General features: G+C 28.0%; 2 protein-coding genes across 5 annotated transcripts in view; one reads left to right on the top strand and one right to left on the bottom strand.

Annotated features, from left to right (window-relative positions):
* Positions 1–26330, top strand: part of LOC122497695 (small conductance calcium-activated potassium channel protein) — a 659102-nt gene that overhangs the window by 251768 nt on the left and 381004 nt on the right. The window lies entirely within an intron of this gene.
* Positions 16279–19042, bottom strand: LOC122497698. Its single transcript, XM_043604964.1, has 2 exons — positions 18824–19042; positions 16279–18741 (listed from the first exon to the last, which is right to left on the bottom strand). The coding sequence occupies exon 2, from the start codon at positions 17822–17824 to the stop codon at positions 16430–16432; it is 1395 nt and encodes a 464-aa protein (XP_043460899.1). The 5' UTR covers positions 17825–18741; positions 18824–19042; the 3' UTR covers positions 16279–16429.

The following is a 26330-nucleotide window of genomic DNA, read 5'->3' as shown; positions in this document are numbered from 1 at the left end:
CCGTTACATCCCAAGCATCAGCCCATATTGGTCCAATATTGGGAGCCTTTATTGGACCGATGATCGGTCTCTTGGCTCCCAATATTGGACCGATATTGGACCGGTGAGAAATTTCTCACTGGGTATTTTCGTAATTTAAATCAGTGAAATTTCACTGAATATCAGTTAAAAATGACTGAAATATCAGTCATTTTTCACTGTTTGTCCAATTAAAAAATAACTGAAAATTTTAATATACACTACCATCTGTGAGTATCAGGACGCGTCCTGATACTCACAGATGGTAGTGTATATTAAAATTTTCAGTTATTTTTTAATTGGCCAATCAGTGAAAAATGTCTTCAAATTTGTAATCAGCAACTTGAAAAACTCTTCTAACAAATGTTCATAAAAATCTATTGAATGTTTAAAGATTTCATCCGCCATATTGAATCTGCCATTTTCAATTTTTAAAAACTGCATTCATGCTATAAAAAACATATTATTACACATTAATTTGCTAATTGTTTTAACTTTAAATAAATAAATGCCTACCAGAGTGTCAAAAAATTTACTTCATAATAATCTAGGTTACCTAAAATGAATTATAACAGCTGTTCCATTATAAGGTTAAAATGATATTAGAATTTTAAATATTTTACATGTAGGTCTTAAAAATAAAGAATAGATACTGTCGTTAATTGACATTTGGTTATACATATGTGACGCGCTCCAAAGAAAGATCGAGTGAGTAAAATATATATACAAGTTTTCATTACATGGAAAGTAATTAATAAAAACTGATTTTAGTTTTACACAATTAAACAGAAATATATTATTAACCCGTTGACTGTCGCTAACGCATATATGCGCAAAACTAAACTGGCCAAAAGTGTTCATGATGCTATATGCGCAACTCAAAAAAGGTGATTAAAAACTTTTTAAATGTTCCTGAAACCTGTTACTCGGGGGTTTTCGAGGTCGCTGATTACGAATATGATATTCGTTTTCCAAAATTCAAAATGGGGGATCCAAAATGGCCGACAACAAAATAAAAAAATTGATCAGATTGACTTGGACGTAATACTCGGGGGTTTTTGGGGTCGCTGATTACGAATTTGACATCAGTTTTTTGAAATTCAAAATGGCGGATCCAAGATGGCAGGAATTTTTTCAAAATTCGTCGAATTTGCTTGAAACTTGTTACTCGGGGGTTTTAAGGGTCGCTGATTACGAATCTAACATTAGTTTTCTAAAATTCAAAATGGCGTATTCAATATGGCGGACGACAAAATAAAAAATTAATTATAATGGCTTGAAACTGAATACTCGGGGGGTTTTAGGGTCGCTGATTACGAATCTGACATTAGTTTTTCAGGGTATTTAACGAAATTTGATTTCACCAAAAATTATCATACTGATGTCAGATTAACCAGTTTCAAACGAATCCAATAAATTTTAAAAAATTTTCTGCCATATTGAACCAGATATTTTGAATTTTGAAAAACTGATTTCATATTCGTAATCAACCACCCTGAAAATCCCCAAGTATTCAGTTTCAAGCCAATCTGATCAATTTTTTTGCTTCCTCTTAAAGGAAGCCTTATAGTGATGTCGATTTCCGAATTTTTTAGAATCAATTATTTTTACAAATTTTCAAGTGTAGTATATATAATTCGTCGAGAGGAACAAATGTCCGGATGTATGTGTGTGTGTGTGTGTGTGTGTCACCGATTCTTGTGGACAAATTTTCTCTTACCCGTCTTGATTTTGATAAAATTTTGTAGGTGTATTACGGTCACGAATACCAAAAATCAGACAGAAGAATTTTCAAAAATATCTAAAAAAACAAATTTTTTTAACAATTTTTTAATTTTTGAAAAAATTAATTGTTGGATTTTTTGAAATAACTTTTTTCTATATTAAAATTTGTATTAATTCTTGGAAAAATTGCATTCCTGACATAAAAACGAATCGATTCATGTATATAAAGTATATATTTTATCCAAATTTATAGAATTAATAAATATTTTAATTTTTCACAAAAAATTGAAATTTTGTATTTTTTGAAATTTTATCTTAACACTTTAAAATAATTATTCTAAAATAAATAATTAAACGATTGGTATATATTATATTGAGGAAGCTTAATGATCATGAAATGAACAACTTTTTATTTCGTTGTCCGCCATATTGGATCCGCCATTTTGAATTTTGGAAAACTAATGTTAGATTCGTAATCAGCGACCCTGAAAAGCCCCGAGTAACAAGTTTCAAGCAAATTCGACGAATTTTGAAAAAAATTTCCGCCATCTTGGATCCGCCATTTTGAATTTCGAAAAACTGATGTCAGATTCGTAATCAGCGACCCCAGAAACGCTAGGGTACAAAGTTTCATAAAAATCCATTAAAACTTTTGTCAACACACTTTTGGCCCAAACAGTGGAAATCTAGTTGACAGCCAAGGGGTTAAGCTAAAAATAGCACAATCCTAACCTTAAAATTATTTGCTGCTTAGGTATCTTTCTTTGGAGTGCGGAGCATATTGAATTATTTTGTTTCTGAAAAACATCATTTAATTTAAACATATCAATTAAGTCAGCTAAAACAGTTATCAAATACTATCGAAAAATTGTCCTATAAGTGTAAAAGGTCAGAGAGTCGAATGTATTGTTTATTAATCCATTTTTCTATTTTTTTATTAATTTTCTATTCTTTGTTTTTTTTATATTTCTTATTATTTTTGTAATAATTATCTTTTTATTCCTCATTATTTCTTTTATTTTTAATTACTTTAATTCCATATATTTTTATTCATTTATTTATTATTATTTAAGACACTTGAAAAAATTTATCGACGAACAGAAAAAAGGGTAACGAAGAATATATTGGATTTGAAAATAGAATTACCGAAGTATATCTTAGTATAAAATAAATTTCGAGAAATTTATTTCTGTCAATTTCGTTTTCAGATATATGTATTGTTGATATCAAAGTGCAAATCGTCTACAGTAGTTGGACTTTCCAATAGAACTACGTCAGCACTAGTTCTGAAAGCACATACAGTTTCATGACCCCTCTCCCTGCCCCCTCACCCTTCTAAAACTCTAACTCTCTCTCTCTCTCTCTCTCTCTCTCTCTCTCTCTCTCTCTCTCTCTCTCTCTCTCTCTCTCTCTCTCTCTCTCTCTCTCTCTCTCTCTTTCTCTTATTCTCTCTCTGTCTCTCTTTCCACCCGCTCTCGTAAATCAAACAAACCATTTCGTCAGAGGCACATTCTACACACCCTGTACGGCACAAATCTTCGTTTCCCACCCCGTATCTTGGTTTACTATATACTCCAAAATATCTACCCATGTAATCCGTCAATCACTTGAGTGAATTTTGTTTAGAGAGGAAAATATTTGACATACAGTCACTCGAGTTACAAGTAAATTGTGTTAGAAAATTTTTACAACTTTTTATTTATAGAAGTAATAATAAAATATGATTTTTTTTCACTTGTAATCGTTTAATTTTTTAGAAGGAAAAATAAAGATGAGAAGGTTTCTTTTTAAAGTCAAAGATTTAATTTGTACAAATAAATATTTACAATTCTTCAGAAATTTTTGTTTCTTATAAAGAAAACAGTAATTTATTACTTATTACAGGAACAGTGTCGTGAAGCATGCAAATAAAAATTTACAAATCGATTTGTTAAATTTAAAGAAATGCTTTATTCATAAAACCTATAAACTATTTTTGTAACATTTACAAACTGTTTTTTGAAACTTACAAACTTTTTTGTACAATTTACAAATTAATTTGTTATCGGTTCCAACTATTTGTAAAAGTCACAAATTCTTCCGTGACATTTCCAAACTTATTCAAAAAGTTTTGTAAAATTTATAAAACTACTTTCTATAAAATTGACAAAATCTTCTATAAAATTTATAATTTATAAATTTATAAACAGACTGTAAAATTAGTAAACATTGCGTAAAATTAACTACTGTTTTGTAAATATTACAAACTAATTTTGTAACTCCACGTCAAAAAATTCCATGGAAGTACCCCCCTGGGAGTTCCGTATAACTTCTTCATGGAATTTCCATGGAAATTCTGCAAATTTTTAATTTTAATATTACTTTAACATTTCTATGACGATTAGAGTCTAATATTAAACTTTGTATAATATTTTTATTCTTTTCTATTAATAATAAAACAAAAGAATTTTTTAAGGTTTAGATGCCAAAAATAACAGATGTCAAAATTCAAGTAAAATAAGAAAAAAAAATTTATAAATTAATGTAAGTAGTTCATTATTAATCATAAATAATTAATTATATTTATTTAATTAAAACCATTTATTTAGTGCGTCAGAATTGTTTTATTTATCTGTTCATAACCATTATGATGTACTATTATCATAACCCTTATATGGTTATTAACTGATAAAAAATCAATATTAATTATAGGTATATTTTTGATGGAATATACTAATTTTAATTAAATATTATTTGTACAATACCAGTAGGTACATATATTTATTATCATAATTATTATTTAAATACTATAATAATTTGTTATATTTATTTAAATAAAAACGTTAACTTAGTGCATCACAATTGCTTATTTAATCAATTCATATAACCATAATTATTATAGTATTTAAATAATAATTATAATAATAAATATATGTTTATAGTATTGTACAAATAATATTTAATTAAAATTAATATATTTAATCATAAAAATATAAATAATAAATATTATTTAAAAAAATCAATATTGATTTTTTATAAGTTCATAACCATAAGGGTTATAATAATAGTATATCATAATGGTTATGAACAGATAAATAAAACAATTCTGACGCACCAAATAAATGGTTTTATAATTAAATAAATATAATTTATGATTAATAATTAACTATACTTACATTAATTTATTAATTTATTTATTTTCTTATTTCACTTGAATTTTGACATCTGTTTTTTTCTTGTATCCAAGAAGAATAAAAATATTATACAAAGTTTATTATGAGACTCTAATTGTCATAGAAATTTTAAAATAATATTAAAATTAAAAATTTGCAGAATTGCCATAGAATCTCCACGGAAATTCCATGGAGAAGTTCCACGGAATTTCCAGGGGGGGAACTTCCATGAAATTTTTCGACGTGGGACTAGTTAAACAAGTTTTGTAAAATTTACAAATCGTTCTATGCAAGTTACAAAATTATTTGTAAAATTGTCTAATTAGTTTTTTAAAAACAGTTTTATCAAAATTTTAAACTGACAGTTTGTAAACGACACATGATTTTTTCGAGTAAATAGAAACTCAATAAATTGGTATGGACGCAATAATTTTCCACTGGAATAATTTATAAATTCCATTTCTAATAATTTCTTTTAATAAATTGCATTTGAAAATTAAATTGCATATTAAATAAAAAATTAAAAAATTACAATTAAATATCAAGGACTGAAAAATGTCTTGATTTAAAAATTTTATTTAAAAATCCAAAATTTTTGTCTTAAATTTTGAAACTGAAAAATATGAATATTTATCATAGTAAAAAATTGTGTTTTATTTTAGGTAAAAAATTAATATTTAAAATTTTCAATATTGTAAAAAACAAACAAATTTTTGTGAGCTAATTTTATATAGAACAGAGCTGTAAAAATGTTGAACTAACAAATAAAATTAGTTTCCAAAAATTATATGTAGCTTCCGCTTGAATTGAAGAAACAGTTTTCTAAAACACAAAATTTAAATTCTGAGTGATTTGGAAATTTTTTTAAAATTTAATATTAATTGAGTCCAATAATTCTAATATCAAATTTATCTCAAAATAATAACTTCTTTCCATTCTGATAAAAAATGAACATGAACATGAACATGATTGAATGAATAATTTATTAATTTAAAATAAGACACAATTTTTGCTTCAGAAAGTATTCACCCACAGTTTTACTGTAAAATATGGATTAAATATTTACATTAGAAGTTATTGATGTTTAAGCTTTTGCAATATTGTCTGTAGACAGAGAGTAATGATATTTATAAAAGAATGTTGTATTAGAAAGAATTAGTTGAAAAGAGAAAACAATGAAAGTATATAATTTGTTAGTTAGTTATTTTATTAATAATTAGTGGAGCATTAAAATGATATCGTGATACTTAAACACCGTAAAACACTCAGTTTCCCTGGTTGTGCAAATCGTCGCCTACCACGTCAACAACAACTCCACCTCCACCGGTACCAAGTTCTTGTTCCGGTTCTGGTGCCGCTTCTGCATCCGGCTCAGGGGCACAGGGCGTCGTACTATGTCCACGAACATTGGCTCAGGTTCGCCGATCCAGGCTACGAAGAGCCCTCACCGAAGCTACTGCCGAGACCGTCAACTACGTCAAGACGGTGGGAATACCAAAAAACAATCTCTTAACTCACAATATTAGTCGTTCTCCCAATCACACCAGAAAAAACACTAATCACTAATATATATATGCATTCTCAGACGTGTTACAAAATTTCGTTTTTATCGCTTCATTTTCTGATGCTCTCAAGTTTTACACTAAAATCAAATTCTTTCTCTTTTTCTTACTTGTTGTGCTTTTATTATTGTACTAATTAGTTAACTAATTTGTTACAGAAATTGAAACCAATGCATGTTCTCTAAATGTCGTTTGACGAACTGACATTTTTTCAAACTGCATTTGACCAAACTATCCTTTTAACGAATTATCATTCCCTTAAAATTGTTATTTAACCGAAATGTTATTTTTCCGAAATAACATCTATCCGAATTGCCTCTATTGCGAAGTGTTACTTTAGAGAATTCTCATTTTTACGAATCGTCATTCTTGCGAATTCTTATTTCTCCAGAACGACATTTTTATTAATTGTCACTTTTCCGAAATAGTGAACTGTCATTTCAGCGAATTGACATTTTTATGAATTTTCGTTTTTGCGAATTGGCATTTTTACAAAAAGTAATTTCTACGAATTGTGTTACATTTACAAAAATTTCTGTAGTAAAATCATTTATATGTATAAATAAGATTAAAACAGAAATTTTTGTAAAAATGAGAATTTGCATTTGTAAAAATGTGCCAATTCAGACAAATGACAATTCGCCAAATAGATAATTCGTACAAATGATATTTCGTAAAAGTGAGAATAATTGGTAAAAATATCGTCAATTGACAATAATAACAATTCGGATACAAGTCACTTTAGAAAGTTGACATTTCGTTAAAATGTCAATTGGATTAAATATAATTTCGTCAATAGATATAGGGGGTCGATTATTGTATAATTTTATTTCACTCTAATTTCGAATTCAAATTGACTTTGGCTCCAAATTCATTTAGATTTCGAATTGATGATTTTAACGCTAAATTCGAATTAAAAATCAAAATAGAATCAAATTACATAATCGTCCCTTATTAGTTCGGTTAAATGACTGTTATAGGTCAAATAACATTTGGTAAATATTCATTCGCCTTGGTACAATTATTAATTTTTTTAAATACATTGTTAACAAATCCGATGACTAATTTTTTACGAAAATAAGTATTTCTATTAGTATTTATTTATTTAACATTTAATTCAATATTTAACAAATATTAATTTGTTTAACACTTTTTAATAAATTTCTTAAATTGTTGGACATATGGGCCTTTTCACGTCAGAAATATCACAATTTGCAAAGGGTAGACTGATTTTAACGAAACTTAGTGGGATCATAGTTCTATATAGGAGACATAATTTCCCCAAATTATTTTTAAAAATATTCAAAATTGTAGAAGAGAAGCCATATTTTGAATTTTAATATTAATTTTATAAAATTTTTAATATCTCGGAATATTTTGTATCGATTTTTATGATCCTATACACATTTTTCAGGTAAATACATTTTCATTTTAAAATAAAAATAAAGTTATAAAAAATTTTATTTTCATATAAAAAAATTAAAAAATTTTCAAATCAGTTTATTGTTTATTTACTCTTCTCTGAGAGAAATATTATTAACATATTTAAATTCTTTATGAATTCACCTTCAATTTAAACAAAAATTGATGTAACATACTGTACAAGTCGCGTAGTACAATACCGTAGTAGTGCAGGGCTGCCACGACTCAGACATTTTTTTTACAACTTGAATATCTCTGGACCCAGTTGAGGCTCCATCAATTTTTTTTTTAATTAAAGGTGAATTCATAAGGAATTCAAATATGTTAATAATATTTCTCTCAGAGAGGAAAAAATACACAAAAAATTTATATGAAAAAAATTTTTTAATTACTTTATTTTTATTTTAAAGTACATATTTTTACTTTAAAAATGTGTAAGTCTCATAAATATCGATATACAATATTGTGAGATATTAAAAATTTTATAAAATTAATATTAAAATTCAAAATGGCTTATCTTCTACAATTTCGAATTTTTTTAAAAATAATTGAGGGTCCCAGTCAAAGAAGCAGTTATAAGTTTTTGAGACTCAAAATTCTCAACCTCTTAATAAAATAAAGAAAGGATTTAAAATTTCAATTTCTTGAAAACATTTTGTATTTGTATAAAGATTACCAAAATGTTTCAAAATAAAATTGGGATTAAAAATAGTTTAATTTTTGACTTACTGGGCAATGATTTTCAGCTTAAAACAATTATAACCGGTTTTTTGATGGGACCCTCAATTTGATCCCACCAAGTTTCGTGAAAATCGGTCTACTTTTTGCAATTCATGATATTTCTGATGTAAAATGCCCCATATTTATTAAAATATTCGTTTAATTCTTTTTTCGTGAAATTTTTTACAAAGTCAACAAAACAAGCACACCGTTTTAAAAATATGCTTATTTATTAAAAAAAATAAAAATTTTCTTTCAAACAAATAAGCATATCTTCAAAACGGCGTGGTAGTTTAAAAATCTGAACGGTAACGTTGTATAGAGAATTATTTTTAAAAGAAAATAAGATATAATTAATTAAAATCAAATTATTTTTAAAATATTCTGCAGTAGCGATATGCCAAAAAATTTTGTTTTTGATTCTGAACAATACCTAGTCATGTCTTTTGTTCTTAGTGTAATATTTTAATTTCATATTATAAGAGTTTAATAATCGATTATATTTATTGAATTCTCATATAAGATTCTTATTTTTTTCTATGTAAATCGAAAAATAATTGAAATGGAAAAGATTGAAATATTTATCTCTTGGAAATATAAAAAGCTTTCTAATTTAAATTTTTAACTTCCTTTTTTCAAGTATTAACATTTTTTGTTTGAAATTTGAATTATTTTTGTTCTTTAAATTGATTTTTATTTATTTTGAATTTTCTCTATCATTTTGCGAAAGTTTTGTAATGAAAAGTGATATTACCATGTCATCCATTTTTTTGTGATCAAAATTTTCCCGTTCGCCCTCGAGCATTTGAGAAACTTTTTTTTGTAATTCCCTTCGAAACGTTATTTGCATCAACAGGGAATTAAATTTAACTTGCAACACGTGGGTAATTAAATTTTGAATATCGAATGCAATAACCCTGCGCTTCATTAACAACTCGGTCACATTAAAACATTCCTTCAAATTGTATTTTTAATCATAAAACTTTATTAAAATCTTTATAGCCTTTTATCACAGTCACACTGAATATATCATTAAAATGGAATATTTTCATTTTAATTATGATACTTTTATTTTTTTTAATTCATTGAATGAAATTTTCATTTTGTTTTTTTCTCTATACAAAGTTTATTAGACACGGAATTTAATTCTTGGACAGTAAGAAATTTTAATAAACTAAAAAATAATCATGTTTTTTTTACTTGTTTCTTTTTATTTTCTTTAATTCTCTTTCACGCCTAACAAACTAAACGTTTTATTTATTCATACACGCTATATTTTTCCATGAAGAATGTGAAAACTCGTCATGTTTTAGAATATTCATCAGTTCCTGTAATAGATTTACAATCAGTGACAATTTTCCACTATATTTCACAATTTTATGTTTTATTATATTTTTTATAAATAAAAAATAACTTTTCCAACGTGTACCTAAAACTTGTTGCATTGTAATCAAATAGTATAAGAAAAATGTTTATATGATTATATAAAGTTGATAAGTAAGAAAGTGAATAATGTAACTAAAATTGTTTACATTTTATTTAATACAAAAGGTTTTGTATTCTATAGACATTTCTTATTCATAATTTAAAAATATTTCATAATATTTAATGAAAAAAATATTTAGTTTTATTCTTTTATTATTATTACCTTGTTTTGTATATTTTATATTTGTGATTTATAAATGCATAAAGTTTGTAATTTATAATTTTACAAATTTTGCAGTTTTTAATTTAGAACTGTGACGTAATGATATTTTTGTAAAAATTTCAAAACTTTTGATTGACTTTGTCCGCAATTAACGCGTTTGAGAATGCAAATTTAAAAAAAACATACCTCCCATGTGAAACGTCCTGAGCACAACATTCGGTTTCTTTTTAACATTTTACAACATTGGTCGCACCGAGTAGATGCACCGAATTTACGATTTTAGGTTTTTCTCCACAATTTCGAGTCCCAAAGCACAAATTGTTGACACTGCTTTTCACTCCCCTTTAAAATACACCGCCTATTTTGGTAACAACAACAAAAAATCAATAAAAATAAAGAGAAAGCATTGCTAACTTACTCTAGGGTTTCTAAGCCAATCAGTTTAAGTCGCAGTAATTAATTAAATTTAATCCATTCATACATTACATATTTAAAAAATTATTTATTCGAATTATGAATTATATTGTGAATTTTCAACCAAATTTTGATTTCAGAGAATTAAATAATTTTATTCTAAGTATACCAAATAATTTCTTGTTGATGAAAGAACGAAATAATTTGGTTCATATAGTTAAAATTATTTTTCTTACAATAAATATAGTTGGCATTTTTTTTACTTATTTACGATTTTAGGTTTTCCAAACGAAAATTTGATTAAATAAAAAATAGTTATACCTCAAATGAAAAAAAAAATTTGGTTGGAATAATCAAATCTTTCGTTGCAATTTTTGTACCGTTGTAGAAAAATTTCGGTAGCAAATTTGGATATCAGTGTTGTTTTTAGCTATAATACAGCTAATTTTTTTGCTGTAATAGCTAAAAATTAGCTGTCCATTTAAGATTCGGAACTAATTTTTCTTCGTGTATGAATCGAGAAAAATAATTTCTTTGAAAATTTACATTTATTTCCCCGACCAACACTGATTTGCTTTTTAGTCCTTGATTTCTTGATAATAAGAGTGTTAACAAGTAGTTGTGTTATTATATTGGTTTTTGTAATAGTAAAATAGTAAGAGTGTAACAATTGTTAAGTGTGTATATAAATATATATTATAACATGTGCATGAAGCATGTGTAAAATTCTTCATTAATTCAAAAGAATGTGCAATGGCACGTTCAGAATGCGATTATTGGAAAATGCAATGGAGCTTGTAGCGTAATAAACCCCAAAGTGATAATTTGTGTAATTATTTGTCATGATAGACACTCGTACAAACTGAATGCAATCAAAACCCTTCCTGTGTTCGCAAATGCCAGTAATTTCAATAAGTTTATTATCAATTGTAGTGCACACTCGAAAAGCAAACTTTAATTTGCATTTAGAGAAAAATATAAATAAATAAATAAATAAATAAATAAATATATATATATATATATATATGTATACCTATCTCGACTTGAATTCAAATATCATGCATTTTTCCTTATATAAATGTTTGCATATATATATATATATATATATATATATATATATATTGTAACAAATTTAATATGATTTTAACTTTAATTATTTATTTATTTTTTTTTTTTTTTTTTTTTTATGAAATAGATAAGTGAAATATTCGGTTAGAAGAAAACAAATATAATCTCAGAACTCTATAAATTTATTAACCAATTAATCGCATATATATATATATTTTTTTTTTTTAGTTTACGAACAAACACAAAGAAAGTCACATAAGGTTATGAGTTCGATATTAAAAAATTTGATATTTCGCCCAATATTAAACGCACGCATTCACACACATATCCATTCATACAATTTACAAATAAAATCGAATATCAAATTATTATTATTAAAAAATTTATATAAATCGTCATAAAATATGTTCAATTTGAGATTCTCGAAATACTAATTTATATCTTTAGTTATATTAAAATTCAATTTTCATGTGTGGTCAAGCAATAAAGTTATTTTCTTTTTTGTTATAAAATAAAGAAAATTATAATCGAATGAATTGGACTCACCAATTAGTCAAAATATATATCAGAAAAATCCTACGAACTTGTAGCAAGTCGAAATGAATTATTTACTCGTCGAACTTCCGGTCCACGTTTTCTTGATGCTCTGCTTCCTTTTTCTTATTATTATTGGAGCGATATGATGATCGAATTTCCAATTTTTTAGAGAGTGAAGGATCAGCAACAACGCAGAAATAATTTTGCAGAAGTCCGTCGATTATCAACAAAGATAATTTGGTGATTAGGTCCAATCCGAATGATTCAAGTAAAAGAGAACAGGCAACGAATCTGACGCCGACAAATGTGTTCTCACGATGCTCACAATTCGCTACATTTTTTTAAATAAATCATTTCATTTTAACAAATGCACAATATTAAAATATTTAAATAAAATTAACATGAATATTTACCCCAATCGGGCGTTGTCTTATAATTTGGAATCAGATCGATACTTTACTTATTTAAAAAGTTTCGAATATCCCTTTCGCATGTTAAACATGCCAAGGGTACTTGACCACTAAATACGACGAAATTCGACAATGCGACATCAAATTTATCTCCCTTCTACTTCTAATCTCCCACCTCTCGCAACACACACAACGATTCACGTACCTTAGAGATATCTAAATTCTTACAATGCACCCCTTTTCTTTTTTATACGATGACATACGACATACAAAAGAAAATTTACGCTAATCGTTGATACATATTTCTTTATACAAGACACATCCAATCCTCAACATGCCAATGAATAGCATCAAGAGCGAGCATTTTGCAAGAATTAGCTTGAATATCTTTTAGTTGCGTATACAACATTTCAAAGCTCTGGAGCTTGACAATATTTTCGAAGGTGGAAACGGTTGTAGGTGCCTTTAACTATATTTTCATCGTTTGAATCGACCAACACACACGCATTTTGATTTAAAATCTTGATGATACGAAACGGCCCCTCATACAAATGAAAAAATTTGTGTGTAACTCGCTGTGACGCATTGGATAAATGAGGTACCCTCAATAACACTAGATCATTTACTTGAAAATTAATTTTACTGACGTTTCCTTGATTTTTTAATCTTTTTTCAAACGATTGTTGCAAATTCTTTTGAGCAAGCTGTACATAGATTTCATTCGAAATTTGTCTATCTTTAATTGTCGGGAACAAATCAATAATTTTATCACGAGGAGTTCTACCATAGTGTAGAGTATACGGAACCGACCCAGTACTATGATGAGATACTACATTTAGACAATTTTGTATTGCAGGAATGTGCTTTGCCCAACTCGTGTGTTTATCGGAACATAAGGTCCTAAAAAGCCGTCCCAATTCCCTCATTGTTCGCTCCACAGGATTCGACTGTGGGTGTCTAATCGACGAAAAAATTGCCTTAACTCCTTCCGCTTTTAAACTATTTTTCCATAGTGGGGACGTGAATTGTGTCCCGTGATCAGACAGTATTTGACCCGGCCTTCCTACATTCACAAAATAATGGTCCTTTAATTTTTTCAAACATATTTTTGTATTTGCCTTTTTTATCGGGTACAACGAGACCAATTTCGAAAACAAATCCTGAACAACAAAAATATATGTAACACCAGCTACAGAAACGGGTAATGGCCCATAAAAATCCACCGCGATCATTTGATTTGGTTTCGACGCTTTTACAAATTGATAAACACCCTCAGTCCGATAATTTAAACATTTTGTCCGTTGACATAAATCGCAACTTCGCGTGTAATTTTTAATATCACGACGCATATATCGCCAATAAAACAATTTACTCAAATACTCGTGCATCTTATAACCTCCCACATGACAAAATTGCTCGTGAACCGCCTTTAATATTTTTCCCACCAGATTTCTAGGCATTGCAACTCTCCAATTTTCATCGCGACTAGCTTTAAAATATATTATTCCATTAACATTTTTAACCCTCAACTCCGACGAATTCTTTTTTATCAACTCCTGTATATCCACATCTACTCGCTGAGCATCACCAAGATTTTTTAATTCAGAAATTATTTCTTTATTAAAATCAATACTAGGGATTTTCGTTTGACTTGTCGATTCACCCAAAATTTCTCGCTCAAGACTATTAATCATCAATTTTCCTATAAGAAATTGATTTCGATTATCTACTGATGTCTCATTTTCGAAATTTCGGCTGAAAAAATCGGCAATCAAATTGTCTGAACCCTTACAATGAAGAATATCAAATTGATATTCTTGCATGAATAAGATCCATCTCATTAAGCGAGCATTGTGATACGGGGTTGATAATAAAAACGTCAACGCTTGATGGTCCGTGATAATTTCGAACTTCCAACCCAACAGATACATTCTAAACTTTATAAGGCAATAGACTACAGCTAAGAGCTCTTTTTCAGACGTTGTATATCTAGTTTCACATTGTGTAAGAACTCTACTTGCTAACGATACAATCCTATAATCCCCATTATCATCCTCCTGATAAAGGATACCGCTGAGACCAATATCACTAGCATCAGTCTGAAGTTTAAATTTTTTATGAGGCAAATAATGACTTAGAGTTACTGCATGCAGGAAATTTCTTTTTAAATTATTAAAAGCCTGCGTGTGTTTTTCTGTCCAAGACCATTTATTTGCGCTACTTAATAAATCCCTAAAAGGCCCTATAAATTCCGAATGCCTTATGCTAAATCGCCTATAATAACCACAAACGCCCAAAAATGCTTGCAATTGTCTCCTATCCCTGGGACACGGAAAATCAGCAATCACGGACAATTTTTTTTCTTCGGCTCGGATTCCCTCAGACGATAATTTAAATCCTAAAAAGGACACTTCTTCCCTAAAAAACATAGATTTATTTAAACTAAGGGTAAAACCTGCCTCCTCTAATTTAATAAATAAACTTTCCAGATGATTCAAATGCTCTTCAAATGTCCTCGAAGCTATAAGTATATCATCGACGTAGCACGAGATATACTCCTCGAGTTCCTGACCCAAAGCTAAACTCAACGCTCTAATGAAGCCACTACCTGCTGTCTTCAACCCAAACGGAACACGATTAAATTCATACAGATGCCCATCAAATAGGAAGGCTGTATATTGTTTAGAGTCCTCCTCAAGAGGAATTTGCCAATAACCCGAATTCATATCAGTTGTAGATAAAAACCTAACACCTTCAAATTTTTGCATTAATTCCTCTATACGTGGTGGACACTCGTTATCGCAATCAATTTTATCATTTATAAATCGTGCGTCTAAACAGACCCTAATTTCTCCATTCTTTTTTACCACTATACGAAGCGGATTGCAATGCCTACTATTAGAACGTCTTATAATATTTAATCTCTCCATGTGATCCAAAACCCCGCGTACACCTGCTCTTTGACTTAACGCGACAGGATAAGATTTTCGAACGATTGATCTATTATCCTTTAATACAATTGAGTGACTGTACACATTTGTACATCCTGGAATCTTAGAGAAAACTTTTTCATATTTCAACAATAACGCTCTTACTTGTTCCTTTTGATCATGATCTATACTATTGATCTGTGATACACAATCATCTACCTCACCAATGAAATCAGAATCGCACTCCGACATATACATGACATTTTTTATTTCCTCATTATTTTGAATGGGCCCCAAAGCAGCATTAAATGAATCCTCAATATCAACAATTATTTCCTCTCTCTTTTTTATTCCATTTCCTAATCTACTTTGCGATCCTTCCGAATCATACCATAAAATTCCTTCCGTTTTTATAAGTCTACACGAAGCATTCATTTCGCGAGCCATTCGAAATGTCACAAATTTTTCGGATAAATCTTTTTCTCCTAATCTAATGCGTTGATTCGCAACGTCAATGACACATTTAAATCGTACCATCCAATCAATTCCGACCAAGACACTTGTTAATAATCCCGGAACAACTAAAAAGGGAAAATCTAAAATTTCCGTATCAATTTTAACCGATAATTGTACCTGTCGTTTTATTGTGGTTGATTTTTTACCGACGGCGACATTAACTGTCACGTTATTTACAGGTAATTCTGTTATTTTACAATTAGTTTTTAATTGATTATAGAATGCCTCAGAAATAACTGTTACTTCGCTGCCGCTATCAACCAAGATTGGTACCTCATTTTCTTCAATTATCGCGCGAATACGAGGACTAACTATTTTCATTTCTAAATTTTCGACAGACGTTTTTTTTTGTGGGCTCAACATCCCAACACAAATCCTCTAAAAACTCGGACATATTCGATTTATTAATCACTCGAACGCTCGATCCAGGATTATTATCATTTATATTATTTTTTTCCCTTATTTGATTATTTTCCGATATTTTATCTCGTTGTTGTTCTCGATAATATTGTGGATTATTATTTACCGGCCTATGTCTCCAATTTCGGGAACGATCATTATCTTCGGGACCAGCCTTGGCTGAATTTACATTACCGCGTTTTTCGTCATTGTGAGATTCAGATCGATCATAACCTTGTCGAGCTTGCCCAAATTGATTTTTACAATTATTAGATTTTTCCGAAAAATTACTATTACTATGAGACCTTGACGGCACCCCTATTTCCGCATCACCACGAGTCACATCCAAACGTGATAACGTCTGACTTATTTTTGATGTATCCATATAATCAATCGTTGCCAATACTTCGCGAGCTCGTTGCGGTAATTGTTTCACTATCAAATAATTTACTTCGTATTCTTGAAGAGAAGTTAAACAAAATTTCGCGTCGCGTAATTGCTCTACGTAGTATGCTTGCAACGACTGATCACTGTCCTTAAACCGGCGATTCTCCCACTTAGATTTAGCAACCATTCTTGCCTCAATCGAATAAAACTCCTCAAGGAATTTATCTTTAAAATGTGAATAAGTTATAAAAGGGAAAACTCGCGCATCATACCATAATTTTGCTCGGCCTATCATCGCATCTTCAACCATTAATAATTTCGCGTCATCAGAAACATTTTTTCTCACAAAATATTTTTCAAGTTGTTTAATAAATTCTATTGGATTTAATTTTATTCCATCAAATTTTGGCAAAGGAGTCGTAACCTGCATTGATTGAAAATAATTCATTAAACCCGTAACTAAAATATCTTGTTTATCATTTCGACAACCCCCGATATTGATACAACTTTGATTAGAAGAATCAATCGATTTTCGATTTTCATAAGCATTACATTGATTACCCGGTTGCAAAATTTTTTTATTTTCAAAATTATCGTCATGCGTCGTTTGGTCGATTACATTTTGATTTACAAAATTAGTTTTCTCTTTAAATACCTCAATTTCTTCAGTTTGTATAGAAGAATCAACCTTGTTTCCACCTTCGCTGTTATTTTTCATATGTTCGACTATGTCCTTGAACCGTAATATTTCCTGACGCAAGACTGTATTTTCCTTTTCGGCTTCTATACGTTGTTTGCTAATTCTCGCCAGCTCCTCTTTCAGCTCATCCATTGCCTGTTGATTAAACGACATTGTTCGAGGTGACTCACACTTGTCGCTTTTGTTTGTATTACTCCCAGAACGAGTTTCAACCATCAATCATGAAAATAAAATTCAGACAAATTAAAATTTGATAATATATAAAATATTTCAAAAATTACAAAAACCTCAAATTGCCACTACGTTGGGCGCCAATTGTAACAAATTTAATATGATTTTAACTTTAATTATTTATTTATTTATTTTTTTTTTTTTTTTTTTATGAAATAGATAAGTGAAATATTCGGTTAGAAGAAAACAAATATAATCTCAGAACTCTATAAATTTATTAACCAATTAATCGCATATATATATATATTTTTTTTTTTTTTAGTTTACGAACAAACACAAAGAAAGTCACATAAGGTTATGAGTTCGATATTAAAAAATTTGATATTTCGCCCAATATTAAACGCACGCATTCACACACATATCCATTCATACAATTTACAAATAAAATCGAATATCAAATTATTATTATTAAAAAATTTATATAAATCGTCATAAAATATGTTCAATTTGAGATTCTCGAAATACTAATTTATATCTTTAGTTATATTAAAATTCAATTTTCATGTGTGGTCAAGCAATAAAGTTATTTTCTTTTTTGTTATAAAATAAAGAAAATTATAATCGAATGAATTGGACTCACCAATTAGTCAAAATATATATCAGAAAAATCCTACGAACTTGTAGCAAGTCGAAATGAATTATTTACTCGTCGAACTTCCGGTCCACGTTTTCTTGATGCTCTGCTTCCTTTTTCTTATTATTATTGGAGCGATATGATGATCGAATTTCCAATTTTTTAGAGAGTGAAGGATCAGCAACAACGCAGAAATAATTTTGCAGAAGTCCGTCGATTATCAACAAAGATAATTTGGTGATTAGGTCCAATCCGAATGATTCAAGTAAAAGAGAACAGGCAACGAATCTGACGCCGACAAATGTGTTCTCACGATGCTCACAATTCGCTACATTTTTTTAAATAAATCATTTCATTTTAACAAATGCACAATATTAAAATATTTAAATAAAATTAACATGAATATTTACCCCAATCGGGCGTTGTCTTATAATTTGGAATCAGATCGATACTTTACTTATTTAAAAAGTTTCGAATATCCCTTTCGCATGTTAAACATGCCAAGGGTACTTGACCACTAAATACGACGAAATTCGACAATGCGACATCAAATTTATCTCCCTTCTACTTCTAATCTCCCACCTCTCGCAACACACACAACGATTCACGTACCTTAGAGATATCTAAATTCTTACAATATATATATATATATATATATATATATATATATATATATATATATATATATATATATATATATATATATATATATATATATATATATATATATATGTGTGTGTGTGTATTATACATATAAATAGCTTTTATTTTTAAACCACTTTTTAATTTGTCCTGAATTTATTAACTAATAAAAAATAATAAATCAATTTGTTAAAAAATTAACTAATTAAACCATAAACAAATTTATTGTTTATGAGTTAATCAAATTGTTCACTGTTGACACATTTGTTGATTCATGAATAAAAATTTGTTTCTTTACTTATTTGTTAACTAAATTAGTTTATAAATTTGTTTATGAGTAAGAATTTTTGAAACGTGCCACCTAAAATTCAAAAAATTTATTTTTGGCCAAAATGTTGTTTTTTCTATAGTGCTTTACATAAAAAAAACACTATGTCAAAGGATTTGCCAAAAAAAAAATTTTTGTTATTGTTATAAACAATTAAAGTTTTCAGACATTTTTTTTTAAAAAATTAATTAAAAAGAAACTTGTTAACCGATTTTAATGATTCAAGAGGCATTCTTTTTTATTTGAGTCAAAGTTTTGAATAAAATTTTTTTCGTAAAAAAATATTGAGATTTAATAAATAAACAAATTATTTATTTATAACAAATTAGCAAAAAACCATGTTCTCAATCGAATTTCAAAATGAAAAAAATAGTACTTATTCTCTGATTACCACTGAGTAATATTCCGTTGAGAAAAAAAATGGCACGGCTTGGACAACTGACTTATTTAAACATTGTTTATCCCGAGCAGAACGGGATTTGCATGTGACGTCACGCGCAGCGGTCCTTTGACGCGGGAATCTAAGAGAATATCAGAGGAATATCAAAAATAATATTAAAATAATGTTTAAGTATTTCTTATGGACGAAAAAAACTATAACAATTTAATTAATTGTTTAAACAATTAATTTTTGTTATTTTTTCATAAACAGTAGTTAGGGCTAGAAATTTCTAGTCTTCTCGCAATTTCTCAATTTTTCAATGAGTAAAACATCTACTAATGATAATTTTTAGTTTTGTTATACTTAAGTGCTTTCGTTACAAAAAATGCATAATATAGAAAAAGAACAAGTAATTTCTAACTCTAATTGCAGTTATGAAAAAAAAAAACAATTAATTGTTTTAACAATTTAATAAATAAGTAATTTTTAGTTTTAATTATTAATATATGTTTACGCCTGAAAAATTGCATACTTGAGAAAAAACTTTAAATTTCTAGCCCTAAGTACAGTTTATGAAAAAAATAACAACAATTAATTATTGTTTAAACAATGTTTAATTAATTTATTTTTTATTTTTTATCATTAGTAGATGTTTTACTCATTGAAAAATTGAGAAATTGCGAGAAGACTAAAAATTTCTAGCCCTAACTACTGTTTATGAAAAAATAACAAAAATTAATTGTTTAAACAATTAATTAAATTGTTATAGTTTTTTTCGTCCATAAGAAATACTTAAACATTATTTTAATATTATTTTTGATATTCCTCTGATATTCTCTTAGATTCCCGCGTCAAAGGACCGCTGCGCGTGACGTCACATGCAAATCCCGTTCTGCTCGGGATAAACAATGTTTAAATAAGTCAGTTGTCCAAGCCGTGCCATTTTTTTTCTCAACGGAATATTACTCAGTGGTAATCAGAGAATAAGTACTATTTTTTTCATTTTGAAATTCGATTGAGAACATGGTTTTTTGCTAATTTGTTATAAATAAATAATTTGTTTATTTATTAAATCTCAATATTTTTTTACGAAAAAAATTTTATTCAAAACTTTGACTCAAATAAAAAAGAATGCCTCTTGAATCATTAAAATCGGTTAACAAGTTTCTTTTTAATTAATTTTTTAAAAAAAAGTGTCTGAAAACTTTAATTGTTTATAACAATAAAAAAAATTTTTTTTTTGGCAAATCCTTTGACATAGTGTTTTTTTATGTAAAGCACTATAGAAAAAAGAACATTTTGGCCAAAAATAAATTTTTTGAATTTTAGGTGGCACGTTTCAAAAATTCTTACTCTTATGAATCTGATTCATTATTTTAAAATAAATTTATAATAACTAATTTGTTAAGTAAATTATTAATGAAACTACTAACGAATTTCTTTACTATTTTATTAATAAAAGAATTGGGTAATTATTTCTTGAAGAATTTATTAACAGGTTTCTCAAATAAATTTATTCTTAAATTTGTTAATTTTATTTATATTTTATATTTATAAATAAATTTATAAAAATTTATTAATAAATTTATTAATTAATGTGTTCTTTTACATGATAATAAATTTTATAACTGAGTTAGCAATTAATTTATTACTAAAATTTCAAGTTTTTAAATAATTTGTTTACTTGTTTATTAAAGAATTTGTTTACTTATTCATTAATAAGTTTGTGTACTTGTTTATTATTAAAAAACTTAAATAAATTTCGTAATTATTTTAGTAACTAATACTGAAGTAATTAATGAATTAGTTTATTATTTTGTTGATAAAATTGTTTACTTATTTGTTCATAAATATATTAAAAGTTTTGTTAACAAATTCTTTAAAAAATTTGTTAATTAAAATCTTTTTTTAATAATGAATTTAATAACTGAGTAGATGAATTCGTTTACTTATTTGTTAGCAAATATGATAATTAAATTTGTTAAGGGGACTTTCTGGGTCAGAAATGGTAAAAAACACATTTTTTGAAACGCTAATTATAAAAAAATTTATTATTGTTATTGCGAAAATTCCTTTTGGATATTATTACATGTTACAAAAAGAGAATTAAAGAATTTTTTTTGAGTATTTTTTGAAAGGTGCCTTTTGTTAGGTGAGACAGTTTCTGGGCAACCTATTTTACAGAAATTAAACATTCAAACGGAGTTCTCTTCATAAGGGTTTTCTCTAGATAACGAACATCAAAAACAATTTTTTAAAATGTTTTACAATTTTTTATACACATTTTTCTTAAAAAATCGAAAAAATGTTTTGAAACCATAAAAATTGTTATAACTTTTTTCTTCTGTACATTTTTTCAAAAATGTTACGGGACAGTAATTTTATGATACTAAGGAACATTTTAAAGCAAAAAAAGACCAGAAAGTCCTCTTAACTAATTTTTAATTTAATTTTTATCTAAATTTGTTAATAAATTACTTTACTACTTTGTTAATAAATTATTTTACTACTTTGTTTATCAATAAGTTCACATATATATTTGTTAATAATTTGTTAACAGTTTTATTTATCAATCTGTTTTCGAATTTTTTGACAAAGGTGCTAATTTGTCTATTTCTTTCTTGAAGAAATTGATACAAATTTGTTAACTTGTTGATAACTTTATTGTCAATTCATTTGTGAATTCATTAATTAATTTGCTCATTTCTTTTTTAATAAAGTTTACTTATATGTTAATAAATTTTTCTACTTACTTGTTTCTGAATTTATTAATAAATTTGTTTACAAGATTTTTAACAAATTAGATTAAAAACTTGATTAAAGAGAAGTAAGAAAAATTAATTAAATCTTTTTCTAATTAAATAGTCCCATAAATATAAATTCTGACCTGCCCAGTGAGAAATTGCCAATAGACTTTAATCGGTCCAATATCGGTCCAATATTGGTTGCCGTGCTGGGCGCCGATTGACTCCCAATATTGGACCAATATGGGCTGATGCTTGGGATGTAACGGCATCGCCAATCATCGGTTGTCAATATTGGTCCAATATTGGCCGAATATTGGCAACCAAGAGAAAAAAATTTTTTAAATAAATTTTTTTTAATTAAATAATAATAAAAAATTATTGTTTATAATTTTTGTTTAATATATTTATTTGTTTAATTATTTATTTTTAACAATTCATGTAAATAATAAATAATTTATTATTTATAAATTATAATTATTTAAAAATGCAGCAGCTATTAGAAAATAACATTCTGCAAAAAAATTCTATCATTGAAAAATCAATGATAGGCGAGAGAAATCCGCGTCTTTAAATAGATTCGCAGATGATAGACAAGAGATATCCGCGTCATTAAACGGATTCGCAGATATACTCTGGTCTCGCGACGAATCTCTCGATACTTATATACACTGGAGTCGCCGTGTCAGTTGCGAGAACGGTTACAGCGTCCCTCTTCTTTCGTAGTATGAGATGAATTTGAAAGACTTCTCTCTTTAGTGCAGCATTTGAAAATAAGAAAAAAACAACTTTTATGCGGCTACATTCGGAGAACACGTGTTCATGCATAAATGCAAAAGGGGTCGTTTTGACTTTAATTACCAGCATCTGTGGGAACAGATTCTAAAAATTTGGCATTGACTCTAGTTATTACATTAGTCAACAGGTGATAATTTCCACAGTTTTGAGGACAATTACCCCAAATTACTGTACATTATACTTCATTCCTTGCATTGCAAAAATATTTGCCTTGCAAATTCATTCCGAAACAATTACATTTCGTATATATTTCTTCATGTTTTAAAATTTCAAATATTTTAATTTTCTCTTCATTTCAAATTTTCCTTAAGTACTTGCACCCAGTGAGAAATTTCTCACCGGTCCAATATCGGTCCAATATTGGGAGCCAAGAGACCGATCATCGGTCCAATAAAGGCTCCCAATATTGGACCAATATGGGCTAATGCTTGGGATGTAACGGCATCGCCAATCATCGGTTGTCAATATTGGTCCAATATTGGCCGAATATTGGCAACCAAGAGAAAAAAATTTTTTAAATAAATTTTTTTTAATTAAATAATAATAAAAAATTATTGTTTATAATTTTTGTTTAATATATTTATTTGTTTAATTATTTATTTTTAACAATTCATGTAAATAATAAATAATTTATTATTTATAAATTATAATTATTTAAAAATGCAGCAGCTATTAGAAAATAACATTCTGCAAAAAAATTCTATCATTGAAAAATCAATGATAGGCGAGAGAAATCCGCGTCTTTAAATAGATTCGCAGATGATAGACAAGAGATATCCGCGTCATTAAACGGATTCGCAGATATACTCTGGTCTCGCGACGAATCTCTCGATACTTATATACACTGGAGTCGCCGTGTCAGTTGCGAGAACGGTTACAGCGTCCCTCTTGCGGCAGAGATAAGAATTGTCACGTAAACTGCGGGTATAATAAGGCGGTCGGTAAAGCGATTTAGCAGTTTACGTGACAATTCTTATCTCTGCCGCAAGAGGGACGCTGTAACCGTTCTCGCAACTGACACGGCGACTCCAGTGTATATAAGTATCGAGAGATTCGTCGCGAGACCAGAGTATATCTGCGAATCCGTTTAATGACGCGGATATCTCTTGTCTATCATCTGCGAATCTATTTAAAGACGCGGATTTCTCTCGCCTATCATTGATTTTTCAATGATAGAATTTTTTTGCAGAATGCTATTTTCTAATAGCTGCTGCATTTTTAAATAATTATAATTTATAAATAATAAATTATTTATTATTTACATGAATTATTAAAAATAAATAATTAAACAAATAAATATATTAAACAAAAATTATAAACATTAATTTTTTATTATTATTATTTAATTAAAAAAAATTTATTTAAAAAAATTTTTTTCTCTTGGTTGCCAATATTCGGCCAATATTGGACCAATATTGACAACCGATGATTGGCGATGCCGTTACATCCCAAGCATCAGCCCATATTGGTCCAATATTGGGAGCCTTTATTGGACCGATGATCGGTCTCTTGGCTCCCAATATTGGACCGATATTGGACCGGTGAGAAATTTCTCACTGGGTGCAAGTACTTAAGGAAAATTTGAAATGAAGAGAAAATTAAAATATTTGAAATTTTAAAACATGAAGAAATATATACGAAATGTAATTGTTTCGGAATGAATTTGCAAGGCAAATATTTTTGCAATGCAAGGAATGAAGTATAATGTACAGTAATTTGGGGTAATTGTCCTCAAAACTGTGGAAATTATCACCTGTTGACTAATGTAATAACTAGAGTCAATGCCAAATTTTTAGAATCTGTTCCCACAGATGCTGGTAATTAAAGTCAAAACGACCCCTTTTGCATTTATGCATGAACACGTGTTCTCCGAATGTAGCCGCATAAAAGTTGTTTTTTTCTTATTTTCAAATGCTGCACTAAAGAGAGAAGTCTTTCAAATTCATCTCATACTACGAAAGATTTAACTAGAAAACTAAAATTAGACATTTACCACAATGGAATAATAACAACAAAAATATAATTGCAACTTTATTAATAAATTTGTTATTATTTTTTTAAACTCGTTTATTAATAAATTTGTTAACATAATTTAAAAATTCCTTGCATTTATTAGTTACTAAACTTAGTTATTAATAACAGTGAATAAATTTGTTTATTAATAAGTTAAAGGACATTTAAAACATTTTTTTCAAATTACTCTGTTCATAAATTCAAAAAGTATAATTTTTTAGAAAAATTTTCATCTTTAAAACAAAAAAATTAAATATCACTTTTAGTTATTTCCTTCAGGAAATAATTTCAAAAGCTTGACCAAATAATTCATCAGGAAAAATTGAAATCAAAACCTTCTACGCCCGCAATGAATACATAAATACTCGGTGCAAAAAAAGCCTTCCGCTGAAAATTTAATATCACGATTTATGACTTTTGGTTTTTTGAATGTATATAAAAAGTACATTACTTTTGAGGATGAGGTGAAAAAAATGGAATCCCAGGATTAAATTCTTTCGCGTCAAATCCAACATTTCGTGCGAATCACTTCTTTCGTATTCTATTTCAATTTCAGAGACTAAAATATTTGCGCATGTACGAACACACACGATTTTCAATGTTTCACTTCACATGGTCGAGTTTTGCCCCCTCACTTGAAACAATTCTTCCGCAAGAGACATGTTTACCAAAAAAATAAAGAAAAAGAAAGAAAAATAAGAAAATAAAAAATAAGTGAAATTTCTTACGTCGAAATCTTTATAAGGGACGGATTTTTCTGCAAAGGACATTTTCAACAAAGACGAGTAAAATTCAATAAAGTTCACATGACAAAGGCATTCACTTCATTGCATTGTCAATTCCAAACGCACAAAACTTAGACCAATTTCCCTTCGACGAAGACTTTCTGCGAGTGATTGAACATTATATAACTTACATAGTATATATATATATGTGTATACAGGTGACGTATATTTATATAAAAAAAGGAAGGAAATCGTGAAGAAAAAGTGGTCAAATTTTCTTCTCCT

The sequence above is a fragment of the Leptopilina heterotoma genome, unplaced genomic scaffold (assembly GCF_015476425.1).
Source record: "Leptopilina heterotoma isolate Lh14 unplaced genomic scaffold, ASM1547642v1 Lhet_135, whole genome shotgun sequence".
In the NCBI taxonomy this organism is placed as follows: domain Eukaryota; kingdom Metazoa; phylum Arthropoda; class Insecta; order Hymenoptera; family Figitidae; genus Leptopilina; species Leptopilina heterotoma.
The sequence above is the reverse complement of the archived record's forward strand: the minus strand, read 5'-3'. Positions and strand labels throughout refer to the sequence as shown.